This window comes from Artemia franciscana, chromosome 1 (genome assembly GCF_032884065.1).
Source record: "Artemia franciscana chromosome 1, ASM3288406v1, whole genome shotgun sequence".
NCBI classification, from domain to species: domain Eukaryota; kingdom Metazoa; phylum Arthropoda; class Branchiopoda; order Anostraca; family Artemiidae; genus Artemia; species Artemia franciscana.
Window position 1 is genome coordinate 44,726,575 of NC_088863.1, and position 27,047 is coordinate 44,753,621.

The 27,047-nt window shown below is 34.7% G+C and overlaps 1 protein-coding gene and 1 long non-coding RNA gene across 5 annotated transcripts in view; one reads left to right on the forward strand and one right to left on the reverse strand.

The window, feature by feature from the left end:
* Nucleotides 1-10,934: 10,934 nt before the first annotated feature.
* LOC136030247 (ubiquitin-fold modifier-conjugating enzyme 1-like) overlaps nucleotides 10,935-27,047 on the reverse strand; it is a 29,196-nt gene continuing 13,083 nt past the window's right edge. For all 4 annotated transcript variants that reach the window (XM_065709087.1, XM_065709095.1, XM_065709104.1 and 1 more), the window contains exons 4-5: nucleotides 26,086-26,253; nucleotides 10,935-11,074 (exon numbers count right to left, since the gene is read on the reverse strand). In XM_065709087.1, the coding sequence (XP_065565159.1) occupies nucleotides 10,997-11,074; nucleotides 26,086-26,253 (246 nt within the window). In that variant the 3' untranslated portion in view covers nucleotides 10,935-10,996. The remainder of the gene's footprint in view (nucleotides 11,075-26,085; nucleotides 26,254-27,047) is intronic.
* On the forward strand, nucleotides 15,476-23,609 carry LOC136030246 (uncharacterized). The gene is made up of 2 exons (XR_010618220.1): nucleotides 15,476-15,601; nucleotides 23,287-23,609. It is a non-coding gene; the product is annotated as an uncharacterized LOC136030246 (long non-coding RNA).

Sequence of the window (27,047 nt, forward strand, 5' to 3'; positions counted from 1 at the left end):
CCTCTAATTTTTTTGGTTACTCAAAAGGGACACTATAAAATTGAATTTCCGTTAAAATGAGCTATTACACATCTCTCTATGATGTTCTGGTCACCCTAGCCCTACTAGAGAAAAAAAAAACAGAAATAATAATTAAAAAAAAATAGAAAAAAATACAGGAGAGATCAGTGCTACCCATGCAAAAAACTGATTTTCCTTGTTGATTATAGGGGGGGACTATAATTTCCCTATAAGAATTTTTCAGCCGTGCTGTTTCCAATGGTACATTTTTCATTTTGAACTGACACCTTTTTCGAGGGTTTTCAGACTTTTTTTTGGAAATCACCGTAAATTTCTTTTCGCAAACCCTTTGAATGGTTTTGAATAGATACAATAGGAGCCCATAAACTTTTGGGAGCCGGCATTTAAACACCCCCACCCCCCTCCAGAAAATATTCTTTCAGATATTTCCCACCCCTCCCCCCACCGCGGCGGGCTGGTTTCCAATCACTTTCTACTTACAAAAAAGGACTAGAACTTTCAATTTATGGTCTAATGAGCAGGGTCCAAAGTTTCTGTGACCATAAAGGGGAGATGTGTATGAGAAAGGGGTAGTCTCTAACAAAAACAGAATAAATTCTTCTCATTTTGAGGTTTAATGATGCTCTTTACTTCCATTAATTAAAAAAAAAAAAGTTTTTGAGGAAGTAAAGAGGGAAGCTGAAACTTAAAACAAACAAAAAAATATTGCTTCACAGTCTATCTAACACATATCAATAAAGCTAGTACAAATAAACCAAATAATCGTATTTCCCTATGTTTTTAGGATTATAGGAAACTAGCGCTTTACTGAAAACACAGAAACCAAGTATAAGAAACAAGAATGTTAATTTATTAGTAAAAAGTGAGTACGTAGCCTGACAAAGACAAATTAATTTAGAAAGCTTTTCATAGTCTTACACCAGCTGTGATGTAAGTAACTTTCAGTGTACAATTAAAAATATCTAAAAACATGAGCATAAAAATAAATACTTTTTTAATAGCCACAAAGTCACTGAACAGCTTACAGAAATATTGGATTGATTTATCAGGTAACATTTTGGTCTCACCAGCTGTAATACCAATAGTGAGTAAGAAACAATCTTAAATTTAAGATATAAACTTCAGTATTACTAAAAAAATTGCTTTATTTGTATACTGTGAAATATGGCCTTAATCGGTTTACTTTTACTGTACCAAAACTCTTATATTGTTTTGTGTTTTCAGTAAACGCTAGTTTTCTATAATCCTACAGACACAGGGAAATATGACTATTTAGTTTATTTGTACTAGCTTCATTGATATATGCTAGATAGACTATGAGACAATAATTTTTGTTCGTTTTAAGTTTCGACTTCGCTCTTTACTTCCCTGTAAAAACTTGGTTTTTTAAAATTAATCTTTGCTCGTTTTTAATTTAAATTTAATACAGAAGCAACACTGCAATAATCTTTTTAATTTTTTTCGAGGTGGGGGGTATCCCCCTTATATACGGAATAATTTCTGTTCATTTTAAGTTTTAATGTCGCTCTTTACTTTTAGTTGGCAAAAATTTATTTAATTTCTGATTGTTTTTCAAATAATGCCTAGAAATCCATTCAACACAAAATGGTCTAAACGATTTTTGAAGGTGGGCAACTTCGACAGTTAGGAAAGAATAACTATTTTTCTAAAGAAGATTTTAAGGTTTTCAAACCCTAATGAAAATTTTGGTATAACTAACTGTTTCACTAAACATCTCAGACATACAGGTGTGGAATAGCAATAAACAAAACAAAAAGTCGGAAAGTAACCTGAGAATCAGAAAAATATCATAGAAAAAAAAATACTAATAGGTTCTTAGTGCTATGATTTCTCTATATGCATTGCAGATGTTTTTAGTCTGTCTATTAAATAGTAAAAAAAGGAAATAATACGAATAAATAAATATTACAATAAGCAATCCTTCTTTGAAGATACAGCTTTGAGTGGTTCCAGAACCATATGCCTACACTTCTGCAGCCCCTAAGTGGCAAGGGGTTGGGGTCCGGGGCGTAATTTGTTCCAAAAATAACGTATGGAACATTTCAAAATTCACAAAAAAATTAAGAAAAATAGTGAATTAGTTGAAAAATAATCATATATAAGGTAGGAAACCATGATTGAAATAAAAATGCCCGATTAAGAAACTGAACCCTTGCCATTCAGATTCAGTCTAAGGCGCTAGTAACTTAACTACGGCAGCTGATGGTACAATTCAATCTATTTGTTCTTGTAGCACAAAGCTGTGTAACTTGCAGCCCTTTTCCCAAAGACTACGGAGAGCTATGTCATCACCAAAAGCATAGTTATTGGACCTTGTTCAGCAAATACATTTATAATTGGCTATTATAAAACATTGAGTTAATAAAAGGTTCTATTATAAAGAGTGAGAGGATTAAACTATATTCGGCGAAGCTCAACTTTTGTGAGCAGAAGGAGGGGAGGGGGTACGTAAAGGAATAGTAAATTGGAATTTTGAGATTAAATCATCTGTTATTCTATGGATTTCTTCCTCTTAAGAACGTTCAATATTTTAAAAATCATTGTTTGAGCTCCAACGCTGGCTGGCCACGTTAGAGAGTTCATAGTGAATCCTCCCAACGGGTTAATAAGACTTACTAGTGGGGATGGGAGGGGGTATACAGGAGGAGTTCTTATTAATCTCCAGTTAAGGGTTTTGGACCATAGCTATTACAATAGTACCGATTTATACTTCTAAGCTTTTCCACTTAAGAAGTAGCACCAAAAGTGCCGTTTTTAGTGCTAAATGACCCTTATGGATGATAGAACTGATAAGAAGCACGTAGATATGAGCAATAACTTTCAAATGAACCATTAAACATCTCTCGAAGAACTTCCCAAACTTTTCCAAACTGCCCACTAGCCCAAACTTTTCCACTTGAGACATGGCACAGACAGTGCCATTTTTAGTGCCATTTGGCACTTGAATATGGTGGATTTTATAGAGAAACCGTAGATATGAGCAATATCGTTTATACGAACAATGAAAAATCTGTCTGCGATGTTTCGATAGCCCGCTAGCCCTTCCCCTTTGGAAATGACACAAAAAGCGCCATTTTAGTGCCACATGGTACTTGCAGATGGTCGAATTTATAAAAAGCATGTAGATATGAGAAATAGCTTTTAAATGAGCCACTAATTATATCTCTATGATATTCTGATAATCCGCTAGGCCTGCTGAAAAAAAAAGAAAAGAAAAAAACGGGAGACAGACCAGTGCTACCGATGCAAAAAAGTCATTTTCATTGTTATTCAAGGAGGGGGGTGTAATTTTTCCGTAAGGGTTTTCGACCATGCTGATACCAATAGTACACTTTTCATTTTTATCTGAATTCATTTTGAGAGGTGTCAGACTTTTTTCTAAATCACCATAAATTCTCTTCGCAATAAACTTTTGCTTTTAAGACGACCCGAAATAATAGTTATCATTCCAGAGTCAGTTTCAAATGATATTTTTTTTTTCACAAGGAAGTTTTTTTCAAATCACGTTTCTAACTTTTGGTTAATATGGGTTGTGGTACGCTCTTTACTAAATTGCAGCTCCCGCTGTAACCATGATAATAGCAGCAAAGACCAGAAATATCCCCGAAAATCATAAGGGAGTAAATATAAATTTTACATTTTTGATGCGTTTTTTAAAGGTTTTTTGTACCCCCCCCCACCCTCACCCTAAATAACAATCCCCCTTGAACAAAAGTCTTTGCTACGGTCCTTGAGGGTTTTATATCAATTTTTACCTCCGCCCTCCCCTCGTTTCTCCCTTAGAAGTAATTATGTAATTATGTATCTGAAGCTTGAATGAGAACTGGGTTGTTTGGGAATTAAAATGTACACTTTGAGGTATTTCCCTCCCTAACTAACTACAAAGCGATCTGAAAACCACAATATAGAAGTTTAATTGCCTTTTTAATTTTTTTAACTTGTCCATTGCTTACAGATAGTATTTGCTCTTAAAAACATGCAGACATTTTTTGCGTTTTTTCGTACAGGGTGAGGGAAAATTGTCTAGGGGAATTTCCCGTGGGAGGAAATTTTTGGGAAGAATTTTCTTTCAACGGGGATCAAACTGTCTAACAAGATTCGTCCGTGGTAAAATGTAGGTAATGTCCACAAGGATGCTACACGGTGACATTTCCCTTCCTATTGCACAAAAATTTTCCTAGCGTTTATTTTGATCCTTTATCTGAAGTAAGATAAGATTTATTTCAACAAAGTAGTTATCACAAGCCGAAAAGGGCCAAATTCACACTTTAGTGTCAGTACAAAATCAAATTGCAATCAATAAAAAATCAAACTCGTTAAGTTACAACAGGGAAAACAAATTTAGACAAAAGTCTAGCTAGCAAGAATTACAAAGTTTGCAATTGCAAAATAAACACTAAAACTATAAGATAAAAGTGGAATGAGAAGGGGGGGGGGGTTATTGATTTAAAATTTCAACTATATGAGGGATGAACATTCTTCTGTATCTTTCAGTGGAAACTCGACACCCTATTGGGGCAAGAACGGGGAATTTTCTTGAAACAGAACTTGGGGGGAGTTCGGAGGTGGAGGTAAATGTTCGCTAGGGAAAAGAGAAGTAGTACGAAGGTTATGTATGGCATTGTGGGCAAAACGGAAGGAAAATATTTGCTCTCCTTTTCTTAAGGGTGACTAGATTTGTTCCCCGAAGAAGGGAAATGTAAGGCATTTTACCCTCATTGAAGATGAGGGTAATGATTACCTCATTGAACTCTTAGGCACATTTTGGCACTTTATTGGAGATGCCAGGATGCCAAACAAGACAAGCGTATTCGAGGGTAGGACGTACAAAAGAGAGAAAAATCCTCAAACAATGCGATATAGGACATTTAAATTTATTAAGGAGTTTGAAGAGAGAAAATGCAGTACTTGTACGTTTTAAGAGATCATTAACGTGGCAATCCGATTTTAAGTCGCTTGAGATGGTAACACCCAGTAATTTCATAGTATTAACAGATATTTCAGGGAGGATAGGACAGGAGAAAGAAGGGGGAGTTTTTAGGAAACTAATTGTTAAAACTGTTGACTTTAAAGGATTGACTCTCATATCACCAGCAACAGCTTCGTCTGATATTGAATCCAAAATATCTATAGGGTTACTTTTTAGATTTTCAAAACATGCTTCTAAGACAGTTAAATCGTCAACGAATTTCCCTCTATCCGGGAAATCGACACGAAGACTGTTTATCATGGTAAGAAATAAAATTTGGCCTAAAATGGTTCCCTCGGGCACACCATTTTAAATTGGGAGGGGATCAGAGTATACTTTCAGGTATTTGACAACTTGTGTTCTATTAGAAAGGAAGGACAAAATTATTTTTATTAGATAGGGGTCAACTAGGAAGTCACTGGTTAGTTTTTATTTACTAATGTATTGTGGTTAATTAAATCAAAAGCTTTTTGTAAGTCAACTGCGATAACATTGAGCCCGATATTGGGTTTTTCAAGTTTGCTACATATAGTGTCCAAAATGTGAACAAGATAGTGTGTGGTAGAAGTAGAGCGCAAATTTCCGAATTGCCTTTGATCAATATTTGGGATTATTTTTACGTTCAACCAATCAGCTAAAAGGCTTTCATAAAACTTGGAAAAAAAAACAGAGTAAGAGTAATGGGCCGGACAACAGCAAAATCTTGTTTGCTACCCTTCTTTTTTACGGGAGTAATGAAACCTAGTTTCCAACAATCAGGGAACTTAAAAGTAGAGGTAATTTCATTAAAAAGTATGGACAAAGGTTCTGAAAGATTGTCTGCTAAGGCTTTAATTAGTACAATTGGGATGTCTAGTGGACAGGTACTGCACTTTCTAATGTTTTTAATTTTTGCTTAACATCTGAGGGCAAAATAATAGGGAGATTGGGAGAGTGTAGATCATAAGCAGTTTTAACAGAGAGGGGAGGGAGGCTTTGAACTATGGAGGAAAGAAATTTATTCAGATCATTGGCTGTGACAAGAATTGTTACAGTAAATGTTACAGTTGTTTCTTGTAAATGGAAATCAATATTATTATGTGTACCACTAATTTGGCTTAGTAGAAAAGAAATCCTTGGCTTTACATTTGTAATACGCAGAAGCAGATTTACGTATTTCTTATTTATATGTTTACGCAGTGAGTTAGCTTCAGGTGTTTTACCATTCTGAAAAAGACTAATTTTAAGCCTGATTAGCTTTTTTAACTGACTAGTAATGTAAGGTTTGTCATTAGAACACGATTTTACTTTTTTCTCAGGGAAGGATTCTATGTATTTGGTTTTAATCAGATTTTGGAAGTAAGACACTTTAATATTTATGTCATTATTACCCTTAAGAGCTGGCCAGTTTTCATTAGTAATCCAAGATCCTAACTCGAGAAGGCCTTCATTGGAAATTGAAATGGGTAAAAGCAAATGTATGATTAAAGTTGGAAAGAGTGCATATTCGTGCAAATCAGATCATGAGTAGTATTTCCTTTGGTTGTTGGTATTTTTAATATTTGTTTTAAAGTGAGGGAACTACAAAGGAAATTTAACTTTAGGTCATTGGCATCACCTACTAGGAAAATACTGGCGCTTGGAAATTTGCAGAGGACAAAGTCGGCATAGAAATTTAACTTTAGGTCATTGGCATCACCTACTAGGAAAATACTGGCGCTTGGAAATTTGCAGAGGACAAAGTCGGCATTACAATGTAGTTGTTGGAAAAATAACTGTCTTTGTGCAACGTTTTGATTTGAGGAATAATAAAAGCAGCAAAAAAAATCAAATTAAAAGGGTGAGGCAAAACTTTAGGTCTCACACTTACCCAAATGATTTCATCGTAATCTGAAAGATTGGGAGCATGAATTAATTTAGGGAAGAGATAGTTACCTACAAATGATAATATTCCGCCTCCTTTTTTTCCTAGGGGGTGGTCATGAGGACGAGGTTCTATGAATTGGGAGTAGTTATTCATTTTAAAAGGTCAGGGTTCTGTGTCTGGACCTCTATTACAGCAATTGTATCAATTTTGAGTAACTGGGAGAGGGCCTCTAGTTTGGTCAATTTGTCGGAATTCAGGCTTTCAGCGTCCGTAACAAGGAACTTAGGAAAAGTAAAACGGTTACTAAAGCGAGCATTTATTTGTTTGCTAATTGTAGGAGCCAGAAGGGAGCAAGAGGAGCGTGTGTTTGGGGAAGGAGAGCACTCTTTTTCAACGGGGATATTATTAGCTTGACTGGGAATAGCAGTGAAATGGGGATGATCTGTTAAACGTCTGTTACCTGGTAATTGCCATGGTGGGAACGGTGATCCACGTCCGTCAAGAAATTGCTGGTTTCCGGCAGAGTAGGGAGGGTATAGGGCAGCATACTGTAGGGGAGAGGAAATAGGACTTCTTTATGCGGGGAGGGGGATCAGGTAACAAAAGGTAAGGGTGGGGATTTCGTAACTGAGACGGGTTTATTAATTGTTGAGCTGTGACCGATGAACTTCGAAGAGGGATTTTTTTTTGGGTGCGGTACACTAAAAAAGGACGGCGGAAGGGAGATGAGTGGCTCTTACGATTTTTATCTTTGAGCAGGGATACTGGAATAGGGCCTAAGGGAGGAAACTTAACCTCAGCTACTGGTGATGCATGAGCAAAACTACAACATTTGTCAATGCAAGCTAAAACTGGACAAAGGTTCACATGGTCATAACTGCACTTAATAGAACTACAGCTACCTGAAATAAAATTACGGCATATATGCAAAAACTGGCACTGCTTACGAAATTTACAGCGATTATGATTAAAATGTTTATAATATATATATATATATATATATATATATATATATATATATATATATATATATATATATATATATATATATATATATATATATATATATAAACATTTTAATCATAATCGCTGTAAATTTCGTAAGCAGTGCCAGTTTTTGCATATATGCCGTAATTTTATTTCATATATATATATATATATATATATATATATATATATATATATATATATATATATATATATATATATATATATATATATATATAAATATATATATATATATATATATATATATATATATATATATATATATATATATATATATATATATATATATATATACTGTTTTAACTGATAATGCTTTTTTTCTATGATTTGTTCCCATCTGCTAATCTGATTGTTATTTGAAACCCTATCAATTTAAAAGGCTTCTGAGTCCCTCTGGCTTAAACTGGAACGTAACACCCCGTGGTTGCAAGCATTGGTGGTAAGACAATTTTTCAGATGACTTTTAGAATTTACGCGGGAAAAGTTGAGAGATTCCTCTTAATACCATAAGCAGTTCCTGAGGTATTACCATTGGTATTAGTAAATTATAAATCTATGGGTTTTACTAATACGTTTTCTTGACAACCTGTATGCGCATAGTGTGTTTGCATTTAGTTCAACAATGTTTTGACATTTCTAAAAAAATTTAACATTAACACCCTTAGCTTTAACAGTAATAGCAGTGCAAGTAGCAATCCTAGTAGCAGTAGTAGCTGTAGGATTAGCAGTAACAACCTTAGCTTTTGTAGTAGCAGCAGTAATAATAGTAGTAGAATGCAAATATTGCCTTTTGGTTCATTCATAATCCCTCACAAGAAGCCATATAAGTTTCAACTTCACACACCAAGCCGTTCCTATGATACTGCTAATACACCTTTTTGACAACCTGAACACAGACGGCGGGTTGTGAGGTAGTTCAGCTTCCATCCCTCAATGTTCTCTGAAAATTTCACCTTCATTTCCTTAGCCATAGTTGTAATAGTAGTCAAATTAGTAATAGTAGTAGGAGCACTAGCTGTACTAGTCGTAGGACTAGGAGTAATATTAACGGTAATAACACTAGCACTAGTTGCAGCAGTAGTGTTAGCTTATTGCCTTTTGCTCAGTTGAATACCCCCCTCATCAAGCCCTGGAAGTTTCAACTTAATACAATTAGCCGTTGTTATGATATTGCCGATAGGCCCTTTTGATAGCCTATATGTTCATATTGTGTTTTAATTTAGTTCATTTTCCCACTCATGACTTCCTGAAATTTTCCTCTAAATACTCTAAGCATTAGTAGTAGTTGAAGTAGTAGCAGTAACAGCGGTAGTGGTAATAGTATTAGCGTGCACATATTGACTTTTAGTCAGTTGATCTTTCCGTTTCAGTATTCTCTAAAAGCTCCAATTTCATACCTTAATATGTTCCTGAGATACGCCCTTTTGACAATCTGTAAGCACGTAGTGTATTTTCATTTAGTTCAAATTTGCCGTCAATATTCCCTCAAGTTTTAACCGTCGTACCCTTAGCCATAATAGTAATAGTATCACAGTGGTGGTGGTAGCAGTAGGAGCAGCAGAAGCAGTAGTGTTGTTTTGCTAGTAGTAGTAACAGTGGTAGCAGCATTATTAACAGCAGTAGTTCTATGCACAAGTTGCCTTTTGTTCAGTTAAAGATTCCCCTTATGATGCCCTGGAAGTTTCAAATCGACACGGTAAGCTGTTCCACTGAAAATAATTGAAACCAAAGTTATCTAGTTCACTCCATAATCTTAATATTAATCAATCTTACTGCATTATTAAATGAGCCATGTTTCATATATCTCGAGTCCTTGTATTTTTTTTTTTCTCTTGACCAGGGTATTCGATTAAGTTGTTTTCTACGCCTTAGCGCCATCTATTCAATCATAAAAAAGACTTCTCTACTCAGGGTTTCAATTAAAGGTAGCCAATTCTACAGAAGAGGCATGTAATTTATTTTCCATAATATTGCAATTGCGGGTGTTTTGCTGGTTCTAAGTAATTTTCTTTTCCTTTTACGTTACCCACGATCAAGAAAACCATAAAAAGGACTCCTTACTCCCTAAAATATGATACTTCGTTGATTTTCGGACTTAAACCATCTCGTTTCAAACTCTATTGGGGAATTAGCAAAAGCATCCATGTGACACAGGTGATGAACTCTTTTCACCTTCAATTTCGTTTTCTACGACCTCAATAACCCCATAGAAGAGATCGCTTTCTGTGTATTGTCGTGAAATATATTTTTTAGCTTGTCGTCCCCTCCTACATACTTTAAGTGCAAATTTGGCCCATTCCGTCACAGGGTTGCGATGCCAATTTTGAATATATCAATAAGCTCATTTTTCTCTATCGAAAAGAATTAAAAACATTTTGTTGCAATTTGTACAAGGTCAAACCGTATTTTGACTTTACTACAAGACTAGAAGCGCTCCTAGTCAAATAGTGGCGATAAGACGAATTGGGCTCCTATTTGAAAGTCTTTTATTTCCCAGCATCCAAAATATTAAATTTTCTAAGCAGTGATTCGGTGCTATCAATGTCTATCTATCATGGCCACGGGATCGTGCCTATCTATCAATCTTATAACCTTATTCCGCAGAAACTGAACTCCTAAAATCGTAACTAAAACAATTCGCCCAAATCAAACAATGGTAATTTATATTTGTTTGACTTGACACACAACCATAAAAACCGCAACTACAGAGCGAAGTAAAAACATGGCTTTTTTTTAAAATAATATAATTGGATTAAGGGTTACTGATTGGTACTCAGACACCAGCATCCTTCTTTTGTAATTACAAAAATAAAAATTAATGACACAAATTTCTTGGCAATTATTGTTATTTCTTAACTTTTTTTGGGGGGGGGGGGGTGGATTCGGGTGGTGGAATCACTATCCATCTGTCTCTTGAATGGAAAGTATACAATTTTGACTAATGATCAAAAATACCTATAGCCTATATAATTGCAACACTGAAAGGTTCCTTATGTCTAGAAAGATGGGTTTTTTCCCCATGATTAGAAACGAAATATAGCCTATTCATTGTCTAAAAAAAGCGGGCGCTGCCATAAAAATAAGCTGATTTATTGAAACCAAAGACCAGGAAAAAACAGACAAATGACATTTTATTCTTGTTTGTCCTTATATATGACAACACCTCTTGCTATTAAATCAGGAATTTCCACAGCCATCCAAGGTCCAAGCTGAAAAAGAAAAAACCCTTTATATCTACTCCTTTATATATATATTATATATAATATATATATATATATATATATATATATATATATATATATATATATATATATATATATATATATATATAACTCCTGACCTTTTTAGTTCGTTTCTTCAGGCCAGAAAGTACAAAAATTAAAAAAAAACTATTTTAGAGAAAAAATAAATAAATACATACATAAACACGCAGATGACGAATAAACAGTTAAAACAAAAGGCATAGAAAAAATGCATGGGACAACGATGAATGAACACTCGGAAACGTCTGGTCCCTGATACGCCTGCCAACTTTTAGTGTCCTAGCTTATCTGGAAGTGCCCAAACTAGCAAAAGCGGGACCGACAGACAGACAGAAATTGTGATCGCTATTGTCACTTGGTAAATACCGCGTTCTATAAAAAAGCATGCCTGGCCCATGGCCTTCGATTCGATGATAAACAGTGGTTCAATGCCCTAGAAGAATCGGCACTGTCCAAAACGCATTCTTTAATGCGAAAACTTTTTGCACAGATTCTTGTTCTTGGTAATCCTGCAGATCTAAAATCTCTTTGGGAAAGATTCAAAAACAAGTTGGCGGAAGATTTTATTCGGCATGCGCGACGAAATAATTTACATGAAGATCTTGCAGTAAAGCGTTCTTATCGCATTATTGCATCGAAGTTAAATGCAATGGCAATAGAAGGTCGAAGTTTCAGTTTTTGGTTGGAACGATACGGCATGGACAACATTGAGACCTAAGAAAATAACGAAAGCTTGGAATTTCTAAATTCTAGTGAGTCAGCTGCTACTGGAGATACTTTGCATCGGCTTCTCCAAGGAAAACAGCTTGAAGGTGTTGACAATATTTTACAGGTGTCAATGATCCTAATTATGTTGGGAAATTTTTTTTTTTCATAGATGGACCCTGTGGTAAAGGTGAAACATTTGTTTATAAAACCTTGTACCACATTTTGCGTGGAAAGAATCATAAATTAAAATGTATGGCTTATACGGGCATAGCAGCAACTTCATTGCCATTAGGACTAACAACACACAAGACTTTTGGCTTCAAGGTTCACTTTCCTCAGATTCTGTTTCGATTATAAGACCTGGTTCAAGCAAAGCTTTAGATTTTAGCTTAAGAAGATCTTTTCCTACTTAACGAAGCAGCCATGCTTACCAAGTATGGCTTACTTAATATGGATCAGTTGTTGCGGTCCATTGCATATCCAAACTTGTCATTCGGTGGGAAAATTTTTATGACTGGAGGTGATTTCCAACACTGTTTACCAGTTCAACCCCGAAGCAACCGCAGTGAAACACTCGATTTATCAAAAAAAAAAAAAAAAAAAAAAAAAAACAAGAGCTAAGAGCCAAGAGAACATATGGTATGAGCTCTAGCAAAATTCTATGAATCAATAGATTGATTTAAAAGAAAAAGTAAGAGACTTAATGCCGGTCAGGATTTAAAATAAGAGCTCTGAGTCACGATGTCCTTCTAAATATAAAAATTCATTAAGATCCGATCACCCACTCGTATGTTATAAATACCTAATTTTTCCTCTCCCTTTAGCCCCCCAGATGGTCGAATCTGGGAAAACGACTTTATCAAGTCAATTTGTGCAGCTCCCTGACACGCCTACCAATTTTCATCGTCCTAGCACGTCCAGAAGCACCAAACTCGCCAAATCACTGAACCCCTCCCCCCAACTCCCCCGAAGAGAGCGAATCCAGTATGGTTCCGTCAATAACGTATCAAGGACAATTGCTTATTCTATCCACCAAGCTTCATCCCGATTCCTACACTCCAAGTGTTTTTCCAAGATTTCCCCCTCCAACTCCCCCCAATGTCAAACGATCTGGTCGGGATTTGAAATAAGAGATCAGAGACATGAATTCTTTCTAAAAGTCAAATTTCATTAAGATCCGATCATCTATTCGTAAGGTAAAAATACCCCAATTTTCACGTTTTCCAAGAATTCCGGTTTCCCCCTCCAACACCCCCCAACGTCGCAGGATCTGGTCAGAATTTAAAATAAGAACTTTAAAGCACAAGATCCTTCTAAATATCAAATTTCATTAAGATCTGGTCACCCTTTCGTAAGTTACAAATACCTCAATTTTCAAAATTACCAACCCCCGCCCCCCAACTCCACCAAAGAGAGCATATCCGTTCTGATTATGCCAGTCCCGTGTCTTAGATAGGTTTTTATTCTTCCCATCCAGTTTCATCCTGATCTCACCGCTTTAAGTATTTTCTAACATTTCCGGTTCCCCTCAACTGCCCCCCCCCCAATTAAATTGGATCCGATTGAGATTTGAGATAAGAGATCTTAGTCACGAGGTCCTTCTAAATATGAAGTTTCATGAAGATCCGATCACTCCTACGTAAGTTAAAAATACGTAATTTTTTATAATTTTTCAGAATTACCCCCCCCCCCAATAGAGCAGATCCATTCCAATTATGCAAATCACGTATCTAAGACTTCTGCTTATTTTTACCACCAAGTTTCATCCCGATCCCTCCACTCTAAGTGTTTTCCAAGATTTTAGGTTTCCCCCTCCCACCCCCCCCCCCAATGTCACCAGATCCGGTCGGGATTTAAAACAAGAGCTCTGAGACACGATATCCTTCTAAATATAAAATTTCATTACGATTCGATCACCCGTTCGTAAGTTAAAAATACCTCATTTTTTCTAATTTTTCAGAATTACCCCCCCCCCCCCAACTAACCCAAAGAGAGCAGATCCGTTCCGGTTATGTCAATCATTTATCTAGGACTTGGGCTTATTTTTCCCACCAAGTTTCATCCCGATCCCTCCACTCTAAGTGTTTTCCAAGTTTTAGGTTTCCCCCTCCCAACCCCCCCCCCCAATGTCACCAGATCCGGTCGGGCTTTAAAATAAGAGCTCTGAGACACGATATCCTTCTAAATATCAAATTTCATTGAGATCCGATCAGCCGTTCGTGAGTTAAAAATACCTCATTTTTTCTGATTTTTCAGAATTAACCCCCCCCCCCAACTACTCCAAAGAGAGCGGATCCGTTCCGGTTATGTCAATCATGTACCTAAGACTTGTGCTTATTTTTCCTACCAAGTTTTATCCCGAACCCTCCACTCTAAATGTTTTCCAAGTTTTAGGTTTGCCCCTCCCAACTCCCCCCCCCCAATGTCACCATATCTGTTCGGGGTTTAAAATAAGAGCTCTGATACACGACATCCTTCTAAATATCAAATTTCATTGAGATCCGATCACATATATATATATATATATATATATATATATATATATATATATATATATATATATATATATATATATATATATATATATATATATATATATATACATATATATATAATATATATATATATATATATATATATATATATATATATATATATATATATATATATATATATATATATATATATATTCACAGGTGGGACACAGGGACACAACTACAATGGCGCGTAACTAATATGGCGCGTAACGACTTACGCGCGCGGGGGGGGGGGGGAAACACCCCACCAACTAGGTGTTGGGGTGGCTAGTATATATATATATATATATATATATATATATATATATATATATATATATATATATATATATATATATATATATATATATATGTATATATATATATATATATATATATATATATATATATATATATATATATATATATATATAAAGTCAGGAAAGGAACTCAAGAGGATACCTTAGATGAGGCTTTCAAGAGCAATTTAGACCAAGCCTCTTTATTTATATTTGTTTTAGTTTTTAACATAAGGAGCATTTAACTGAATTTCTACTTTGTATATTCATAGGGACATTTTTTTTAAAAATAAGGGTTAATGCAAAAAAAAACTATCAAAGCTCTATATCAAATAGTTTCTTATGCTAAAAAACACTCCGTACTTAGGGTTGCTTTTAATACTAGCTTTAAAAAGAACAAATAGAGCTAATAATTATATTTGCCAGAAACATCAAAAATAATTATTAGTATCGTACAAAATTCCAAACTTCGAGGTGTCGAGAATGGGTACGACCATAGCCCCCCTCCCCCCTCACGAGCACATAGTATATTAAAATTAAAAATAAATGATTTGGTCATATAAATTCACAATAAATTTCCAGGATTACTAATAATACAATGCAAAGAATGTGTCATGGTTTTGCATGGCCGAGTCGTACCAGATTGGAGAAATGAAAAAATGCGCAATGTGATTTCAAACGACCAAATGAGTTTTCCTAGAACTACTTTCTAAAGACAAAGGTTGACAGGTTCTAAGTAATCACACATGATCCATTGATCTTGATTATCTTAGCAAAATAAAACCTTTATGAAATGGAAAGTTAAGGGAGGAATCTAATTTGAATAACAAACAAGTCCAAATTTCCTCAGGTTAATAGTGTTCAGTAAATGCCCAAACAAATTCCGTTTATAAGTTTAGTTTGGAACAAGGATTTTCAGAGTAAACAACCAAACAAAGGATTTTCTTCAAGTAAGGAGAATATACAATTTTGATATTTGCGTTAATCTATTATTTATTTCGCTAACGGTAATTCAAAAGTCGATTTGTTATTTACGTATAAATAACACTGCGTAAATATTACAAGTAAATGTCTTGTACATGTATATGTAATACACTATGTACATGAGAGTGGACAAACATATTTCCAGCCTTTCGAGTACTATGAAGTCCAGCCGTTGAAGTAATCAAGGTATTTTAGGCTATAAGGTGCGAAAACGACAACTTGGGTATTGGAAGCTCCAATTTCCAAACAATTTTGCAGGTAAGAAAAGGTAATATAAGACATTTAGAAAAAATTACCTAAATTCTAGGTGTATAGAGAAACAAATAGGGCAAGGAAAAATAGACTGGACCAATCTATCGGAAGCGCTGAGTTTAGAAGGGTAGACTAGAGATGTTAATTTTCAAAAAAAAAAAAAAATCCATGACGCCTTTCGTATTACTCTAGCCGATCTATCCAGGAGATGTGGGGGTCGTGGTATCTCCAAAGGCAAAGTTATTCGGCCTTTCAACTATGCTTGACGAAATGACTATCTCAATTTTGATCGGGGCGATTTTGAGAAAAAAGGGCATGAAAGGGGGACTAGTTTCCATCTAATCTTTTTTGTAACATAAAAGAACACTAGAATTATCAATTTCCGTTCGAATGAGCCCTCTCCCGATATTCTAGAACCACTTATTCGATACAGTCATCCCTGGGGAAAACAAAAAACAATACAAAAACAACAAATAAACACACATCCGTGATCTTTCTTCAAGTAAAAAGCACAAAATTCCAATTTCTTTTCAGATGAGAGTTTGAAACCTCTACAGTAGGGTTCTTTGATACGCTGAGTCTGCTGGTATGATTTTAATTAAGATTATATTACTTTTAGGGGGTGCTTTCCCCTTTTTTCGAAAATCAGACAAATTTTCTTAGGTTCGTAGCCTTTGATGGGTAAGACTAAACTTAATGAGATATATATCTGGATTGAGCATAATAATTCGATTCTTTTGATATGTCTATCGGTCTTATCCTCTTACCCCTCTTCCAATATCTTAGAGGATAATATATTATCCTCTTCCAATCTATAATGGCATGCCCAAGGGAATGCTGTTAGGCCCAATTTTACTCGTTGATTAACAGCCTCAGCGTTGACTCCTTGAACAGATAGAAATGTGTTGATCTTTTCGCAGAGACTTACAAAAATTTAAAAGTACCCCAATGGACATCCTCTACCAGGCGTATCAAATAAAGCTATAACTAACGAAATGACACTCAATCCTTCAAAGTCAACAGTTTCAGCAATAAACTTTTATGTTTTAAATTCCCCATCTTTTACTCGCCCTTCCCCATTGAAATGCAATTACCATATTGGCGATATTTTACACCACGCATTGTTCCAGCCAGGTTTATTGTTACTCCTCAGGGAGTCCAAAATATCCCGAAATACGCATTAAAAGAATCAGCTTTTCATGCTGACTATTTTTTTTTTTTAGTATTCATTCAGTTTTAAAATACCAATAAAAATGTACTAGCTAAAGAGACTTTGCCTTATTAAAAACGAACTTCTAAAAAAGGACAAAATCTTACTGAATTACGAGACTTTCATTTTTCAAGCAAATCCTAGTAACAAACCGTAGGTGAAAGTGACGTGTACAAAATTCAATTTGATATACATTAGAAGAATCAGCGTTGTTGTTGTGTGACACGATCACAACTGGCATTAGACCCCAATTATTTATTATTACTCAAATAAGCAGATTTCTGACTATCTAGGTTTTTCAAAGATGCTCAATTTAATTATTTTATTTTGTAGTATTTTTTTTTTTTTTTTTTTTTATGCTAGGACAATAGATAGTTTCTGATGCATAAAATTCTTTTTTTTTTAGATAATATTATAGATATTAAATGGTTTATGTTTTGTATCGCAGATTCCTTTTTTTACATACACATGAGTATGTTGTTAAAATTCAGTTTTTGTAGTTTTGTTTTCTACTGGGTCTTTTATTTTAACTATCGTAAATGAATTCTATAGTTTGAAAGATTCTCCTAGAGTATTTTAATCCATTCGCAGAGGCGTGTTTACTTTATAGGAGATAGGGATGAGTGGCTCTGATTGGGACCAAAATTGTAAGAAAACATTAGATAAGCCCTATCGTTTTGAGTCAAGTAACATAATTAATATTTATTTCTGATATTCAATATTTTTTGGGGGCAACTCCAGATTTATTCAAATACAAAACATCATCTTAGAATCATAATGGAACCATAATCTAAAAAAAAAAAAAAAACTTGGTGAGTCATTTGGTATAGACGATTCTATACCCCCCCCCCCCTTTGTTTATCACAATATAGAGGATTCAAACCAGTGTTGCCAACGCTTTGAGATAAGCCATTCTAGTTTTCCAACTAAAGTTGTACAACAAGCGATTAATTTGTCCTATCGGACCATCGGATTAAAAAATTGACCCCTCTTGTCGCCTTGCGTCACAAACCGGCAGTAATATTAAATTTGATTTCGCTGTGAGCTGAGAAACAGTTTCATGGCTCTGACAGGGAAAATAAACCTAAGGGAGTAATGACTCCCAAGACGTATCAGAAATATCATTTTTTATGCACAAAATTAGAATATCGGTAATACTTAGTCACTCTCTCCTTTGGGAGGTTTATCAAAGAAAATAGATTGACTCAATGGTCGTTAAATAGACACATGCAAAGGAAAGCTTCAAGCTTCCGGCCCCCCAAAAATGCTGAAATTTCTATAATTTTCTCTCCAACATCTACCATTTTCCGTAAAATTACCCGTTTTATAGTTATTTTTCACTCCTAAATGCATGCCCTCTCCAGGAAAAAATCATCCGTACGTGCCTTGTGATAATTCTAGAAACCTTTTAACTGCATCAAAGCAAGTTCAAAACTTAATTAAGAATAGTCATAAAAAAATAACTAAGTAACTAATTGAAATCAATACTCTAAGTCAGAGGCAACAATAGGAGGGGGAGGTAATTCCCCCATAGAATTTGGAAAATGTAGTGTTTGGATTAAATAAAAAATCTTTTTTTGTAATAGAAAATTAAAAATAGAACAAAATACTACGGTGCGGGGACGGGGGAAGGGGGTTGAAGGAGGTGGATATCCTGTTGAGGGATTTTCCACAGGGAAAATTTTCAATTAAGAGAGAATTTTCAGGGGGATGACCTTTCCAGGGAAATTTTCCAGAAGTCCTATACGCGATCCTTTTTATTTGTCTTTCTCTTTGCCGACACAATTTTACGTGTGGAGATGTTAAGGGTAATTGTCTGGGGTAAATTTTACCGGGACAGAATTGTCTAGAGGACCTGCCGTCAGAAGGTGGTTTTTTTCTTAAAGGCGGAACCGGATTTCCTGGCATTATTTAAAAAAATCGTCAGAAATTAAATTAAAAAAAAATGAGTTTTCAGCTAAAAGTAAGGAGCAACATTACAACTTGAAACGAACAGAAATTATTGCGCATTTTAATTAGATTGCCCCTACCCCTCAACACCTCTCTCTTCACGCTAAAGTTTGAATTTTGTACTAGTTCTTTAATAACGACTCCTGACACTCAAGAGTTGTTTCATTAGAGCAATAAGAAGTTTTTTCAAGTACTAAAAAACTTTAATGTGAAGAGCGAGAGGTTGAGGAGGGGATAACCCTCTTCATATACGTAATAATTTAAGTTCGTTTTAAGTTATAACGTTGCTCTTTACTTTTAGTTGAAAAAGCTTATTTTTTAAATGCATTTTCTTGCAAGAAGCTCTTCAGACAAACCTAAAGGAAGGAGATTTCTCTTTTAGTCTCTGGGAATAGTTGCAGAAACGTTTTGATAGTAAAATAAAAGGTTGAATTCGTATTCTCGCCAGAGAAAAGGGAAATGGAAAAAATATGACCTGAAAGTTAGCTTTATGTCTTTTTAGACCTCCCAATCCCAGGGTTTTGTTGATGGATTATTTTGGGCCTTGACATAGGTTAACTGCTATTTTTTCCATTAGCACCACAAAAAGACAATTATGCCTAAAAAGCATCCCAAAATGTCAAAAAATTAAATAAATAACGGGACAACCAGTCATCTTGAGCATGCACGTACGAAGAAACTTCTTAAATGGACCCAATCCAAAATATAAAAAAACATTTTATTTGACAATATGAATATGAAAACCCCAGAAAAGTAGAAAAAAATTACTTCGAGGGCGGGTGCAAGACCCAGCACCTGCATACGTCAATTGGTCTAAAGTGTAAAGCCCTGTTATTGTGCAATTTACAATTTATCCATGACAAATAAATAAAAAATTGACAAAAATGAATAAAAACGCTTTTATTCAGCCGTCCCTGTACTGCGTAAGAAGTTCTGTTTATTTTAAGTTTCGATCGCTCTTTGCTTAGAAGCAAAAAAACTTTTTTATACAAAGGAGGAAGGAACGCTAAATTGAAATGAAAATTAGAACTAATTAGTGTTCTAATGAGAATAGTGTTATGCTAATACAATGGTAATACTGTGTCATTGACATTCTAATCCAGCCCCGCAGTTATCCGCACACAAAGATAGCATAATGTGTATCTTTCTTAGCGCTCCATCCATCCGAAACAAAAAAGAAATGAAGGAAAATGGAGTCATGTACGTTTTCGGGATTGGACTTTCGTGCCAAATCCATCACTACAATCCCAGAAGAAATAAGTTCATTTTCTGAAACCTAGAGATATTCATCAGGATATTATTACATATTGAAAGCTACAGTGATCAAACTTGGTTCTGAAGGATGGGCGTTTCGAAAAAACAAAGAAAGATTTGCTATATATTTTCCAGAAAAATTGCCTACGGATTGGTTTGGTACCCGACTGACTGACCGTATTTCAAACAGTAGGCAATTACGAAAAGTATGGGCATGTTCTGCGGATGAAGGATGACATATTGCCAAAGAGTGTTCTTTTCGGCTAACCGTCTAGTACCAAATAGAAAGCAGGCGGTCTGCGGTTGGGGTGAGAGGATGTCATAAAGAAAGATTTAAGGAAAATTGGAATTTTCCAGGAGGGTGTAAAGAGGGAGGCTTTTAATAGATTGGGGTGGCAGAGAAGTGTGCGTATCTGTTTTGGTCCCAGGCGGCTTAGAACTGCTGTGAGTTGCTAGTAATACTAGTAGTATATTATCACATAATAGGCGATATTTGTGACATCTTGCTTCACTTCTCGGATTTTCTTTTCTGTTCATCAGATCTGTATCTTTTCGAGTCAGAGAGCTTTCAGTGACTTTTGGCACATTGTTGGACTTATTTCACGAATGCCACTCAAATATTTCTCTTCAACAACTAACAAAAAAAATTAAACTATCAAATCAATTTAGCCACAAAGAAAGTATACAGGCTTGAAATTACACGTTTTTGGAAAAAAACTGAAAGCCCCACTTTGGTTTTAAGTCGAGCAAATTTCAATCATAAAGATTTAAAGTTTTCTCGAACTGTAAGACATGAAGCGGCATCTTCAGGGAAATTTATTACAGCATGATTAAGTTCTTGTCACAAAAAGCCAGTAAAATTCGATCTATATTAACACCACTGACGGTTTTAGCAAGAGCCATATATAGTTCCGTACGTTGTTCGCAGAGGGATGGGGTGCCCAGATAATATCTGATCATAGACTTTGTCAAACAATATTTACTAAATTTAGAGCCTAAACTTCTAGCTCGAGATTGCTAGGCCACCTCTTGGAAACGAGCCTTAGCTCACGGCCTAGCCTTCTGTTGTATATTTAGAGGTATTTTTTTCCTCTTTTTTAATATAGCAACACATAAACGAACAAATAATTTACGTACATCATAGATTTAAAAAGCCGATTACTGCAGCGACTGGACATAACACAGCCTAAACGACAAGTTTTATTCCCTGTAAACATTTTTTTGATTTTTTTTAGACACGCAAAAGTGCCCCTATGAATGGCAAGTAAGATTAAATTTCTCAACTATTACTGTTCTTTGAATTAGCGAAGAAGACCTTTTCGTGACCAACCCTTTTCCCCGTTTGCAGCATCAAAGCCCAACCTATTTTACTTTAAACAGCTGGGCTAAGTGAGTGTATCGCCACATAATTCAAGCGGAAGTCTTCAATCTTCATGATGTAGGATTAACCACAAATTATCTTAAAAGGGACAATGATGGTAAGGAGTTATAGATGATGATGATGATGTTAAAGACACTGTTCCAGCTCTGATATGAAGTCTTTTAGAAGAGAAATAAATAGATAGATTCTAGAGTGAGCAAGCACATCAGCATCGTTAGATGCAAATTCGTTTCATGCCTTTTCTGTTGTGTCCTTAAATATAGACAGTATGCTGATCTTCATCGAAAATAGAACCAACAATTACTGCAGCATTTTATCGCATATCTATTGTTTTAGAAAGAACACATGTGTTTGCAAGGGGAAGTCAGATTGCATTCTTTTAATTGAAGAGTCTTGCACATGAGAGGCGTCAAACAAATTGGCAAGAGTACAGACACGGCAAAGTACAAATGTTGTACTGAAAATATTAAGAAGAAAACCTTTCTTTAAAGGACGGTCAATTTTGTTGTATTCCATACATAAAATTTGAGTTTCGTTTCCTAAAGAATAAGTTGTGTAACCAGTGATGATAGCGAGGCGAAATGGGGAGGAGATTCATAATTATTAATGTGCACGGATGCACTGAACTAGAATAGGGACACCATTGTAATATATCACACATTCGATATTCAACAAATTCCAGATAGATTTTTCTTAGAAAAAACGAGTGCATGAATGTTTATTATTCAGACATTGTTATCGTTCCTTTATTTTAGACTGTTGAAATGCTGAAACATATTTTACTAGCCGTTTTCCTGTTGATTCAAATAACTACTCAAAAGCCAATATTTTCAATTCTTGGAAACGATTCAACTTTTCTTCCGATGATAAAAATTGACAACCATAGTCCAGTTAGGGTAACAGTCCAGAGTGTTAGAGGAAGACACGCCGAAGCTAGGGATGTTATTCGCGATGTATCTTCAGGAACTGGGGCTGAAACAGAGGCCGGTGACTTCAGCGAATTTACAGAGGAAGCTGGGGATGTGGTTAGCGAAATATCTTCTGGAATCAGATCATTTCTTACCGACGTATTCTCGTGATTGTTGAAGTTTCTGTATCTTATTATTCAATAAACTTATATGTTTTCCAAACCATTTCAAATAGACGATTTATAAACACTATATCCTTTTTTGTTCCCATGGTACTCAGTAAAAATATAAATTCAGTTACAATAACATGAGTTAAAATGTCATATATTATTATTATTACTGAATTTTGGCTTATTACTGAACAAGTTTTTAGAAAAAGAATAACCTTTCAAGAAACAAAGACAAATTCTACTGACTCTAAACCACAAAAAGCATTTTAAAGAAGGATCAGTCAGGAAGAGAACATACGATGCGTAACAGTGTATTTGACAATTTGCTAAAACGTTTGAGCAGAAAGCCAAACTTCTCAACTAATTCTATTTTCAAGTGGTACTTGAGTAAAAGTGTTTTAAAGTAAATAACATCATCATTTTCGCGATAACATCTAAACGCGCAAGCAATTACAAAATGCATATAGAATAAACTCATTAAAAAACAATATAACTGGTGTAATAAACCTAATTTTTTCTCTTCTAGAAATGTTCAAATATGTCATACTAGCAGTTTTCCTCTTCATTCAGATATCTACTCAAAGGCCATCATTTTCATTACTTGGAAGCGAATCAGGATTAATTCCAACTATAACAGTTGACAACAAAAGCCCAGTCAAAGTATCAGTCCAAAGTCTTAGAGGAAGACACGGCGAGGCTCGGGATGGTATTCGCGATGTGTCTTCAGGAATTGGGTCAATTCTAAGCGACATCTTTTCATAATTCTCAATTTGATTATGTTAAATCTGTTCAATATAACGTTGCTTTTTTTATTCTAAATCATTTTAAATAAATCTATATTGTTTTAAATGTTGAATGTTTTGATTTTTAATTTGTTTAAATGTTTCAAATGTTTTAAGTAAATCTATATGGATAAAATATGGATACTATGGCTGCGTTGAACCAGAGACAAAGGAGAAAAGACAATATCAAACCCTCAAAATAAAATCATTTTAGGGGGATTTCAGACTCTTTTGAAATTCTTATACATTTCTTTTTGTAATAAACTTTTGATTTGAGGATTAATCAAAATAAAAGTTATAATTCCTGAATCAGCTGCAAAAGCAAATTTTCTCAACAGTTTTTTTTTTTCAAGACACGTTTTTAAACTTTCGCTTATAGTGGGCTGTGGTTTGCTCTTTACTAGGGCGCTAATGAGACTGAGAGGGGTACCCTAAAAAAGAGATTGCAAACCTCTAGTTATTATTTTCGACCATTTGGATTCACATGGTACCCTTTTCATGGTTTCCAGCCTTCCAACTCTAGGAATAGTACTAAAAATGCAACTTTTGGCGTCGTATGGTAATTTATGGTGGAGTCATCGAGATGAGTTTACAAAGAGGCCTATATATAAACAAACGTTTATATATAAAAGTTTATATATAAACAAAAGCTTTAAAAGGAGCCATTAAACATCTGTACCATGATGCAGCAGCTTGCTATTTCTGCAAGTCAGCCCTCGATTTATGAAACTACAAAGGTATAGGGGGGGGGGGAGTTTAAAAACAGGGAGGATTGTGAAACTCAGTTTTATGGTTTTTTAACTTGGAGATTATGACGGTACCCTTTTCGTGCCAGCCTTTTCACCCAACATATGGTGTCACAAAAAGCCATTTTTGGCATTATATGACATTTATGACGGTATTGTTAAGACATATATATATATATATATATATATATATGTATATATATATATATATATATATATATATATATATATACATATATATTGATACATATATTATATATATTGTTTTTTACAATTATATATATAAAACAATTATATTGTTTTTTATTATATATTTTATATATTGATATATATCTTGAATCGAACGTTGGAAAGTATGAGTTGACTGGTTTTGACTGAAACAAAAGCAGCGCCGTCCTATCCGTAGCTCTTCAGTTCTCTCGTACGTTCATCCATTAGACAGCACAATACACCTTGGCCTTCAATCGGTTCATCTCTCAATCCTATCTGTCAACATTTAATAAGTCATATCTCCCGTAGAATTGTCTCTGTATTTTCCATCTGTTTTGTAGGAGGACTCTTTATGCCACTCCTGAATTCAAATGAAATGGAAAAATTTATATTTATGAAATCTAAAAGCAGAATCTAGATTAACCCATAGCAAACTAAATTTGTGCTATTATATTTGTTTATCAAAGTGTTTTAACTTTTGGTTTTTATTAGAAGTACGTACGTCAGAAATGTATGTTCCATTTCAACCAAAATGTTTTCATCTCAATACCACCGTTGAGCTCGCAGAATCTGTTTTATTTCTAAATCCCTCTGCAAATGAGCAAGGAAAAACTCACAAATGGGAAACGGCTCAGCATTTGTTCCTGCAGGTCTAGATACCTTAAAAAGAGTCTTTCCATCTCAAATTTGTTAAGAATTATTTTTTTAGAAAGATTTGTTTTTACACCGCTATTATTTATGTTTCTTGAGATTGCTTTTGACTCAAAATCTAAGAAAAGAAGAAATACTGGTTTCAAATAAACAAAAGATTATTTCAATCTATACCAAAATTCTAAGTAGAAAAATGCTCCTGAAACAGAAATTCTTTTTACAGGTCTGTGCTATACTTCATTGCAATTTGCGCAGTTTAACCTGTTTTCCTTCTTTAAGTTAAGTAATGAAATGGAAAAGAAAGAGAAAATGGTGCGGATTAAAGAACCGTTGTTAATTATTCTACATTTAAAAAGTAAAGGTTTTGAATATATATAGCATAGATTTCAAATTTTTTTTAGATAAAGCGTATTTAAAATTTTCCATTTTTAGGGAAAATTAAAGAGTCCCCCTCCTAATTTCCGTCTTTGACCTCTTGTATGTATATTTTTTACAATTCGAGCTATTTTTACACTATAAACTAACCAAAGTTAGTTTTTTCACGAGAAACCAACTCCTAATTGGTTAACTGTTTTGACTCATATTAGGAGGTAGCATTACTGTGGGAAAGTTTCATAATTATCTTGCATTATACAAGACGACCCTAGCTTCAAACATATCAGCATTATTACAGAATTCTGTTTTATTTTTTTATAATGATTATTAGATTTAGAAACACTCGTAAAACGGTATCTCAACCACTGAAAATGATCATATGATATTCTGAAGATTAAAAAACTGAAAAATACTAGCCTAAAATTAACTTTTTTACACCTTGCCCCCTCCCTTTAACAGTTTTTATCTGTACGTAACACAATATACCTATCGTTCACAAAGGAGATTGTATTAAATCACTAAAATCATGTAAATTGTATTTTTATTTGAATAATAGCTTACTCCCAAGGCCATTGCGTGTGCAATTCCGAACTTTGGGACATTCCTGGCCCATAATGGTTTAAAATGGTCTGTTAAACAAATTTTTCCGCCTCGGTACATCTTTGCCGTCTTACCATCAAGTTCTGGAATGGCTATTTCAGGAGCTGTTGTGGGATAATTCACAGGTACCTTAAACAACAAAAGAAAAAATTATTCAAAACAGTGGTGGTGGCCCCTAATAAACTTCTATTTCAAACAAGATAAAACTGCGTAAGGAGCCACAGTTGAGAAATGAGAAATAGAGACACTGAACCTTGGCAGAATATATTAGATTAGAGAATAAAGAATGAGCTAAATCAAGTCCCCCTCTTATTCAATAGAACACACCAGAGTCCAAACACCCAGCTTAAAACCAGATACTGGGAGGAATCAGCTTTGAGAGCAGATTGTAGAATATAGAATAAAAAGCAAGTGACGACCAACCATTTTCATTACGATGACAATAAGAGACTACTTTTAAACTTCGACTAACTCACTTAGACTTAGTCTTCCCATGCCGGCTGTCAAACAGTTCATGGTGACGAACTGTAGTAAGGAGCGACCCGGCTCAATAGTAAACGAAACTCTAAAAAACGGAATTTCGATGCCAAAAGATATATCAAAAGAATCGGATTTTTAAGCTGATTTCAAATATATAAGTTTTATCAAATTTAGTCTTTGTCATCAAAAGTTACAAGCCTGAGAAAATTTGCCTTATTTTGGAAAATAGGGGGAAACACCCCCTAAAAGTCATAGGATCGTAACGAAAATCACACCATCGCATTCAGCGTATCAGAGAACCCTATCAAGCGTATCAAGGTCCAATCTACAAAAATGTGGGATTTCGTATTTTTTGCCAGAAGACTAATCACGGGTGCGTGTTTATTTTTTTTTTTTTTTTGGTTTTGTTTCTTTTCCTCAGGGGTCATCGTATCGACCAAGTG